Genomic DNA, 10,222 nt, shown 5'->3' on the forward strand with positions numbered 1-10,222 from the left:
CTGGGGTCGGAATCAGGGGGTTTGCCTCTAAATATAATTTTAGGATTACTTTTTGGCAGATTCAATGTTTTAAAGGGGAAAACAACCCCACCTAGTGGTACTATTTTATGATTATCTGCTCTGGTTCTTGTCTCACACTTAGGAAATAAATGGCTGTGGTTTGTTTGCTACTGCTCCGCTTAACAAACAGCTTTGAATACATCAGGGTATCTTTACTAATAAATGCACAGGAACTACAAACTGGAACAAAAAGAACAGTGAGACATAGGGGAATATGATTTCACCTGTGTTTAGTAAATCACATAGGATGCACAAACAATGCTACATACTAAATACATGCACTAAAAAGAAACAACTCTAGATACTGATCAAAAAATATTTGCTTCAATGTTTTTCAATAATTCAATTTGACTTAGAATGAAACTACTGGATCTTCTTCCTCCTGACTGAAACCAGCCCATCAACTTCACTCATCATCTGAATCATTTCAGTTAAACAAGTCAACATGTTATCTAAGGAACATGTCTGTACACACACAAACTGGGTGAGTAAGACATCTGTCTTCAACCTACTTAAGTAAAAATGTGATTGGCACATAAAGAAATTATTATCCAGGCTTTTCCCTTTTTTCTTCTTATGCACAAAGCCCTTCGGTACAGTTAGAGTGCATTACGTTTTTTCCGACTCCTTCAGCAGTAGCCTTGTGCAGCACTGACAGGACATGTCACAACATCACATGCTGAACATTTTGAATGCATAAACACTCCTGACTCCAGTCCGTTGCAAAAAAACAATCCCCTGTTGGTCTTCTTCATCCTCCTTATGTCTGATGCTACACCTTTCAAAAGGCTAACACACATCTGAAGCAAAGATGAAAAATAGATTTCTTAACTGAACTTGTTCTTGACCTTACAGAGTACTTCATTTTTCTTAAATGGACCCTCAGGGGGTTTTGGGGCCAGAGGCAAGCGGGGCCTCCTGTAGTTCTGTCTGTTCAGACGGAGCAGAGTTACAACTCAAAGCGTTCTCCTCCCTCCTGTCCCCTGACAAGAAATCATGAATGGCAGTTTCTATGTGCGGCCGGAAAGTGTGGTTCATCTTGGGGTCCACGACCTGAGTGATGATCCTGTCCACTCCAGACTCCAGCATACCAGACCTAGAAGAAAATAAACACAAGATAGTTGTTAAAGAAACAGTCATTTCATAACAATTACTAAAAGACATTTGATTTTGAAGCTGCTCATGAAAAGTTGGCTAGGTATAGTCACAACGTTAATAACAGTTTAATCTAGCTATCCTGCGACTACAGTTGTACAAGGACTTCAGAAAGCATGCTTCAGAACAGAATGAGTTAGGTTTTTGATTAATATTACTGCTGCATTCATTTGTATTTTACTGCTGTAGATGTTTATGGTTAACAAACTGCTGGGTAGTTTACTAGAGCAATGCCTCATAAAATCATCTCTTTAAAGCTTATCCACAGAGTTTTGTAATCCTATTCCCTACACAATGAACTCTTTAACCATCGGTTAATCACAAACATTCAAATTTGTAGCTGTACAATGCACATTGTTATTCCTTTACAGTGTACAGAGGGCAAGTAGTAAGTGAAAGTAACACTCACTGAACAACACTCTGTCTCAGTCCGTTCCTCATCTGGTTCTTGTTGATGGACGGGTTCCAGTCCTGTGTGCTCAGGTTTGAAGTGACATAGTTGTCCACTTTCTGCCGCAGGTTCTGATAGGCAGGCTGGAAGAAAAAGGCAATGATTTAAACTGGGTCATTAAACACACGCCTGTTCTGTCCAGTGGACAATAGTCAGATGTAACATTTAAATTTGACATAAACATAAAATACAATATACACAATGTAAGCTACTTTTCTATTTCTGCAGGCATTATTTACGACTGAGTATTAGGGCCGAACTTAGAAAAAAAAAACAGAGAGGTTTCGAGAATAAAGTCGTAATAATACGAGAATAAAGTTATAGTTACGAGAATAAAGTCGTAACATTACGAGAATAAAGTCCATAATTACGAGAATAAAGTCGTAATATTACGAGAATAAAGTAGGCTAATGATTACGAGAATAAAGTTATAGTTACGAGAATAAAGTCGTAACATTACGAGAATAAAGTCCATAATTACGAGAATAAAGTCCTAATGTTACGAGAATAAAGTAGGCTAATGATTACGAGATTAAAGTCCTAGTTTCATAAGTGACTTGAGAAGCGGACTTGGAGGAGATTGTCTCCTTTCTGCAGGAGGAAATACAAACTTGAAGGAAACAGGATCATTAAAGTACATCAGGTTTCATAGAGCTAAAACACTTCAAGTGCTACTCAACTGGCTTTAGATAAGCCAGTCCTTTATTAGTATACAAGTGCTTTATTAGCAATTCTTTGTTAGTAATTCTATCGCTCGAAGTGGAGTCGAAAGAGATGAGTTTTTAGTCTTCGCCGGAAGATGTGTAAGCGATTCCACTACAAGGCTATCGTTCGACTCCTTCTGGATCCAAAGCCTTGATTACAAGTCTCATCGTTTCTTGTGAAACAACAAATCACCTTTGAACAGCTCGTCGATATAACCAACGATAGCCTTGTAGTCGGCCAGAACCAGCAATTTCCTCCTGCAGAAAGGAGACAATCTCCTCCAAGTCCGTTTGATTCTTTCTTTGAAATAATAGACATAGTTTCTTGCACAACCTTTTCAAAGTTCTAATACTTATGATAATCTGATGCTGATGTGCCAAAAGATTAAGTATTTTGTTATTTGAGAAACCTAAACTAAAGTACGGCTTCGCAAGATGCTCCACATTCCTAATTTTATTGCAGGACGCTGCTGTCTCCTTCTCAAGTCACTTATGAAACTACGACTTTAATTTCGTAATTATGACTTTATTCTCGTAACATTACGACTTTATTCTCGTAACTATAACTGAACTTTCATAAGAACTCTTGCAGCGAGTCAATCACATACTAAATATAGCTTCATACACATTCAATGTAATAACACTATTGAGCAATACAAGCTACAAATAGCTTTACGTCTGAAGTAATGTTGGTCATTATAGCACTGTTAGCTGGTGAGTTACCTTTGTATCAACGTCGGCGAGACAGTCGCGACGGAACTCATCAAAAAGCCCCCGGTTTTTCAGATGCTCCACAATCATATTAATAAGCTGTGGGTCTCCGGGAGGCAGGTTGGCTGCGTTAGAGCTTCCCTCCGCCATGACAAACAGAAGAAGTATAACTGCTAATTTACTTAGCTTACCTGCTAACTTGAAATCTAGCCAGTTGTGCCAGTGGCGCTTGTTTTCCTTACAAGACGTGCGGCAGGCGGAGTGATCGCGCGTTGGATGTACACTTTCTATTGAGCGGGGCGGTTGCTACGGTGAAAAGGTAAATGCTGTTTTGCAAATCGAGCGCTTCTTTCCCAGTTGGCACGCATGTGCATTGGAACATTGACATCGGAAGTACTTCATTGAATCCCGAGTGGTGCAGGGTGAACGTTAGTTAGCGCGGAGCGATTAACATTAATCTTGAATTAAAAATCAAACCCACAGACCGAGTGTGTTTTATATTTGAGTATATACACGGCGAGAGTCTGTTTTGTTAACCGTCACACCTACCAGCTTTTTAGATCGCCTGGACTATTGTTGTAAAAGGTAACGAAAGCTAACTAGCTATGTTTGCTAACATCAACTACATTCTTACGTTACTTCAGAAGCAGAAGAACACGTTTTTTTCATTTACATTTTTTAAATGTAATTATGATAACCATGGGCTCTGTTAAGTGCCCTCATAACTCCATAGCATTGTTCTGTTTCCATCTCATACATGAATTACTACCACTGTACAGTATTTAATTGTTGTAATTTGATTTTGTTTTGTTTTATGTCATATATTATGTTGCATTGCTGGAGCGTGGGACTTAAACATTTCATTGCCATAACTACACTGTTGCTACTGTGCATATTACGATAAAGCCTTTGAATCTTGAATAAAGATGTTAAAACATTTTCACAAATAGATTATCCAGATGTGAATTGAATCTTAACAGCCTTTTAACCAAGGCCAAGATCTCCTAACATGTGTTAAATAGCTTGCTGACACCGTTTCAAGCTGTCAGTTCTCAATAATCAGTGCAATGAATATAAGCGAATGACTGACTAGGCTGTGACAGTGCAAGTAGCAACATATTATCTGTTGTGTACAACATATTTGTTGTTGTGGGCATTGTGGAATCAAGCTGTTGAAATATGTCATAGAATAAGTTCAGTCATTTATTGATTATTTTACAGCACTGGTCCAGGATTGTGGCACACATGCGTTTACTATGCTGCTTTGGCCTTTGGCCTTTTGCATATTAATGTTAATGTTAAACCATACATAGTATTTATTTTTTCTTTTAAATCAACATTACTTAACTGTTGCCACATTGGGGGCATAATTGGTATTAATGCTGAAATATAATGGCTTGTTGATCTGGATAATTTCACATTTTTGTTGCAGATGACTGAGCCATCAACTCCCAACAAAGACTTTACGGAGCAGCTGCGGATGCAGGAAATGTATGACCGTAGAAATGCAGATGGCTCTGACGCCAACACCTACACTGACCCAGAGGATGGGACTGTGTACGACTGGGACCCAGAAAAGAAAGCTTGGTTCCCTAAAGTATGAACTTTTCTTTATCTCCCAGTTTTTGTTTTCACACATCATATTAGTTCCTTGCAGGTTCTCAGTCCCTGAGCTTCAGATCTTTAATTTGTACTATTTTTATTTGCAGAAGTCTGTGTCATATATGATGCTGAATTTAAATGTATTATTTTGACCACATTGATTATGGGTTACACCCGTTGTTTGCAAGTTTGGCTGACATGTCACATATACTGTGATACTCTGACTGGCAACACAAATGTTGAGTCTAAATATTAAAGCTCCCTTCATACCATCCTGTACTTGCCACTGTCCACGGTTGGCAATACACTTAATCTGTGGTAACCACCACACAAGAGGAAGCATTACATGTAAATGTCACTTCTTTTTGCAGATCCTTTAATGTATTACCTAGGGACAGTTTCCATGTTGAAGTTGACAAGGTTTGCTTCTTTTCTCTAGATAACCGAGGACTTCATTGCAGCCTACCAGGCAAACTATGGCTTCAATGAAGATGGAGTTCCAGATGCCAACATTGCAGTGAGCAGCTCCAACACTGCAGCCCCAGAAACAGACAGCAAGTCATCAGGAAAGAAGAAACCAGCAGATGCTACCGAGGACCAGGACCCAGACGAGGAGTCTAAAGAAGCCAAACAGAAAGCGGAGAAAAGGAAAGCAGAACAAGGTAAAGTGACATCAACAAGAAGAAAGAAAACCAGGGCAGCAACTAGCACACAAATGGGGATCAATGAATTGTACATAGCCAGGGAGAGCTCAAGTCATTGGTGTATGTCGTATGTCAATTCTAAATAATGATAAATGTTTTTTCCCTTTTCTGTGCTTGTAGGATGGTTCGATATCGAGGACACTAAAAACACTAATGTCTACGTATCAGGTTGGTGTGTTTAACAATGAGACAGCTGAGTCCCTGACTGTTAATTCTATCTCACTGTCTCTCTGATTTTTCTCCTCATGCGTTGCTCCTCAGGCCTGCCTCTTGACGTCAGCAATGAGGAGTTTGTTGAAATGATGTCCAAGTGCGGCATTGTTATGAGGGACCCCATCACTGAAGAGTACAAGGTGAAACTCTACAAGGACAAAGAGGGAAATCTGAAGGGAGATGGCCTCTGCTGCTATCTCAAGGTTTGTCTGTCCATCTGCTTGCCTAAAGCTTAATTCATAGGTTCCACACACCCATGTCGATACACTACTTAAAGGTGGGGTAGGTCATTTTGGAGAAACCAGCTCAAGTGCGCTACAAGTTGAAAATACACAGCCGGAAAAAATCTGCCACTTCCTTACAGAGCCCCTCCTCCAACACACACGAACGCGCACATGACCAATGAGGGCACGAGATAAGTTTGTGCACAGATGGAAGTCTGACAGGCAGGTAGGCCATCCAGTTATTTTAGCCGGGCCGGCTAAAATGATTGGTCGTGCTTTTTACAGTTCTACGGCTTCCACAGATGACATTTATTTAATGGATTCTTTGTCAAAGCACTTCAGATATTCATTGCTATCGGGATGTTGAGAGCATTCCATGGAATATAACAAAAGGTGTATCTCGAGCCGGTTTCTCAAACTTACCTACCCCACCTTTAATTTAAGCTTTGAATGTCACAGTGCAGGGTTCAATTATTAGTTAGTATTGCATTACACTCCAGTGAAGTGACAGTATTGTGTGTTTTTGTGATTCTCTGCAGAAGGAGTCGGTGGCATTGGCATTGCGTCTGATTGACGAGTCAGAGGTCAGAGGTTACAGACTGCACGTGGAGGCAGCACACTTTGAGCTAAAGGGCCAATATGACGTCAGCAAGAAGAAGAAGAAAAACAAAGAGTATAGGAAGAAGATGCAGGCGCAACAGAAGTAAACTCTTCTTCCTTATTCTTTTTTTATTTTAACCTCCTGAAGTGGATTTAGAGAAGACAAGGTACAGAGTGTTAATCTGTCTGTGTCTTTGTTTTTGCAGACAGCTGGACTGGAGGCCAGAGAGGCACGGAGAAGTGAGGAAGAGGCATGAAAAAGTGGTCATAATTAGGAACATGTTCCACCCCAGTGACTTTGAGGTAAGGAGACAAAGACACACACACACACACACACACACACACACACACACACACACACACACACACACACACACACACACACACACACACACACACACACACACACACACACACACACACACACACACACACACACACACACACACACACACACACACACACACACACACACACACACTGTCCATTCAGGGTATTCATCTCCGTGGTCTCTGTTGTGGTCTTTGTAGGAGGATCCGATGGAGTTGAATGAGTATCGTGAGGATCTGCGGTCAGAGTGTGAGAAGTTTGGGGAGGTCAAGAAAGTCATCCTCTTCGATGTGAGTTAATTAATTTGTGCTGTTTTGGTCAAGGTAGAAAGGATGGTTTGAATGTGATGTTAGTGGCATCATAAGGAGCTGGTGCATGGTTGTGTTTGTGATGCAGAGACACCCAGACGGCGTGGCATCCGTTGCATATAAGGAACCCGAACAAGCCGACGCCTGCATCGAGTCGTTCAACGGGCGCTGGTTCGGAGGGAGGCAGCTGGTCGCTTTGCTTTGGGATGGAACGACAGACTATCAGGTGAACCAAATGTTGTATACAAACAAACAGTGAGCAAGCTCATTCACTCATACTATTAAATCAAATGTAGGATATTGTTTACTATGCGTCTATTTTCTTATTAACCTTCTAATTTTATGGAAGTGCAATACTGAATCAGTTGAATACTTCAGATTTAGCCCAAAACGACAAGGAACATTTAGAGTTAAGGGTAACTCTACTATAGAGTTTGTATATTTAAGAAAAAGTTGTATAAACTGATTGCAATATTGTTAACGCACAAAGACAAAAGGTACATTTGTTGCGCATGCTCAAATAAACACTTAAACAACAACAACATTTTAGTTTTCCCATTTTTCTCAGTGACTTCTGGAATGACAAGGAGTAGTTCTAGAAAATATATACATACATATTTCTCAGAACCTTGCCAATCTCAAAAATAAATTGTACACAAAAATCCCACTGGTGTTTTGTGTGATTTCTCAGCAAGTAATGTAAAAATGGAACAATGGTTGACCCAACTTTGACTGGTTGTGTAGGATTAATGTCTATCAGGAGCCGTATTAAGGTTCTTTCCACTGGCCTGTAATCTCTCTTCTGAACCAGTCACTTGATATTTTAGTTTTTGCGATATTGAATTTGCATCATTCATGCTAATTCTTATTGTGCAGGTGGAAGAGACGACCCGTGAGCGAGAGGAGCGACTAAAGGGTTGGTCCACTTTCCTGGAGGGAGGCACTCAGGGCCAGCAGAACGACACGGCCAAGCCAGCAGAGGGCGACACCTCCACCCCCAACACCGACACCAACACCCCCAACACCGACACCAACACCCCCAACACCTCCACCTCCACCACCACCACCACCACCACCACGACAGAACCCACAGAACCGTCCAGCACCACAGAGCCTGAACAGCAACCAAAAACAGAACCACAGCCACCGAAACAGGAAGAAGAAGCAGGATCTACAGACAGCAGCATGGCAGGAAGTGACGATGAAGAAGCCTAGATATCTACGTAAACATTTTGGTTCCCAATGGCAACCAATTAGGACAGTCCTGATTTAATGAGAACTGTGGCACACCTCCGTGGTGAGCAGGCGAGCTGGAGCTGTTTTGTAATGTTGAAAAAATAAAATGATGATTCTGTCCTCCCTATTTTCCTCATTTTGATTTACATTGTAAATAGACCTGAACAGCTTTCCCTGGATTTCAGTGTGTCTACAGTTTAAGTGTGTTTCTGATAATCCTAAATTATCAATGACTGAAGTTATGTTGGATTTGGGTTCAGCTCACTTCAGTAATTACACTTCATTTCAAATGCCTACGTTTGCTCTGGTTTGTTATTAATTGAATGGAATATATTAGTGTTAGAAAAATAAGCATAAGGGACCGCTTTTAAATAAGGGCTAAACAGTCACAATAATGACGCATTATATGTAATGTATAAAACATGCTGCCGAGACTAATTGTGTTCTACAGACTTCAGAATATTCTTTTTTTTTGGTACTTATTGTTGCAAAAAAAAAAGCTCACCATGATCATTTGAATGTATTATTGAATTCAAATAAGTCAAATTAGTCAAATAAATCTCAATTAGATAATTTCCCAACATTTATATTCCTAGTTTCAATCATAAAGCAAACCTTTTTATATATGAATATGTTGCTTTGTTACAGATCGTCGCAGAGCATGGGTCATAAACTCAAACGGAATACAAATACATAATCTCTATAGATGCTTCTTGTAAATAAGACCATTAATGTTCTAAATAAAGTTTTGTTTTGAATTTCCAACATTTTGAGGCCTCATGACATCATTACATTCTAAACCCTACTCAAAATGCAGCTTGTTGTTATGACGACAAACATGTTGTGTTGAATTAAAACCTCCAGTGAGTTACAAACTGACTTTCAACTGAAAGAAATCTCAGAAAAACGACTGAATCCATGGAAAGTACCCCAGAACTACAAGAAAATACTATACAAGTCCAATAGCTCTGTACTGTCTGTGGTCAGCAGAGATGGAGAGAAACGACAGCTCAGAAGATGAGGTAAGATTTTCTAGTTTTCTTTAATTTCCTTTGATTTGTAGTTGACAAATACATCCATATGTACAGTCTTATAATGTTTTAAGTTGACAGATTACATCGTTTTGTGTTGTAAATAATGTTCAGTTTATTGTTGATAATTATCCCATTGCTAATAAATGACTGTATTTTGGTGAAATTTAGAAACAATTTTCTGACTATATAGTACATTGAGAATGTCAATGTTTTGGCTAAAGCAAATAATAATGGTAATGTTATTTTGCTGGATGAAATAAAGGGCTCTTTTACAGAAGATACAAATGGCTACACTTCATTCACTTTTCTGACACATGAATATTTGTGTCTTTCAGTTCTCCACATGTGCTCTCAGCGTAACGCTGCAGGCTCTGAGAAAAGTCCTTCTGGGATTCAAGGCAGCAAAAGCAGAGCTGGCAGCAGAAAATGCTGCTTTAAAGGAGCAGAGAGCCAGCTGGGAGCTAGAAAAGATTATGCTGCTGGATGAAAAGGAACATTTAGTTTCAACTCTGTTTATAGCCAGAAGGTACATCCACTCAGTGAAGGAAAGTCTTCGATTCTATAAAACGGAGACTGACAAGGCAACAAAAGCCTGGAAGGAACAGCACCATCAGCTCAATGAGATGAAACCCTCCTTTGACAAAGCTGTGATGGAGTTAAAGAAAGTGAGAGAAAGCAGGGGGCTTGTCACAGAGAATGAAGAAGCTGCCAGTCCGGAGAATCTGCAGCAGGACTCTGAGAGGAAGAGGAGCAGGATCATCCAGGAGAAGGAGGAGGCCATCACCAGTGACAGAAAGGGCGTGATGGCACTGGAAGAGGAACATCTGGAGGAGACCCGCCAGAGAGAGACAGAGTGGCAGACACAACACAAAGTCCTCGAGGGTCAGATC

At 40.2% G+C, this 10,222-nt stretch overlaps 3 protein-coding genes across 4 annotated transcripts in view; 2 read left to right on the plus strand and 1 right to left on the minus strand.

Moving 5' to 3' along the window:
• Window positions 1–273: 273 nt before the first annotated feature.
• Window positions 274–3,384, minus strand: bod1 (biorientation of chromosomes in cell division 1). Its single transcript, XM_079650672.1, has 3 exons — window positions 3,094–3,384; window positions 1,625–1,749; window positions 274–1,156 (listed from the first exon to the last, which is right to left on the minus strand). The coding sequence occupies exons 1-3, from the start codon at window positions 3,229–3,231 to the stop codon at window positions 943–945; spliced, it is 477 nt and encodes a 158-aa protein (XP_079506798.1). The 5' UTR covers window positions 3,232–3,384; the 3' UTR covers window positions 274–942.
• htatsf1 (HIV-1 Tat specific factor 1) lies at window positions 3,261–8,425 on the plus strand. Of its 2 annotated transcripts, none has more exons than XM_079650671.1 (10): window positions 3,261–3,400; window positions 4,514–4,678; window positions 5,123–5,345; window positions 5,508–5,555; window positions 5,649–5,803; window positions 6,364–6,527; window positions 6,631–6,727; window positions 6,955–7,044; window positions 7,151–7,288; window positions 7,939–8,425. In XM_079650671.1, exons 2-10 carry the CDS (start codon window positions 4,514–4,516, stop codon window positions 8,275–8,277), a joined length of 1,419 nt encoding a protein of 472 aa, XP_079506797.1. In that variant the 5' UTR covers window positions 3,261–3,400; the 3' UTR covers window positions 8,278–8,425. The 2 variants fall into 2 exon arrangements, with proteins under 2 accessions (XP_079506797.1, XP_079506796.1); XM_079650670.1 differs by lacking the exon at window positions 3,261–3,400 and adding an exon at window positions 3,472–3,666.
• A 766-nt stretch (window positions 8,426–9,191) lies between these two features.
• The window catches only part of LOC307018817 (uncharacterized protein), a 2,005-nt gene continuing 974 nt past the window's right edge, over window positions 9,192–10,222 (plus strand). Inside the window, exons 1-2 of the mRNA XM_079649258.1 lie at window positions 9,192–9,320; window positions 9,668–10,222. The exon at window positions 9,668–10,222 is cut by the window's right edge and continues 162 nt beyond it. Coding sequence (XP_079505384.1) covers window positions 9,291–9,320; window positions 9,668–10,222 — 585 coding nt within the window. The 5' untranslated portion in view covers window positions 9,192–9,290. The remainder of the gene's footprint in view (window positions 9,321–9,667) is intronic.

The sequence above is a fragment of the Notothenia rossii genome, assembly GCF_949606895.1.
Source record: "Notothenia rossii genome assembly, chromosome: 9".
Taxonomy (NCBI): Eukaryota; Metazoa; Chordata; class Actinopteri; order Perciformes; family Nototheniidae; genus Notothenia; species Notothenia rossii.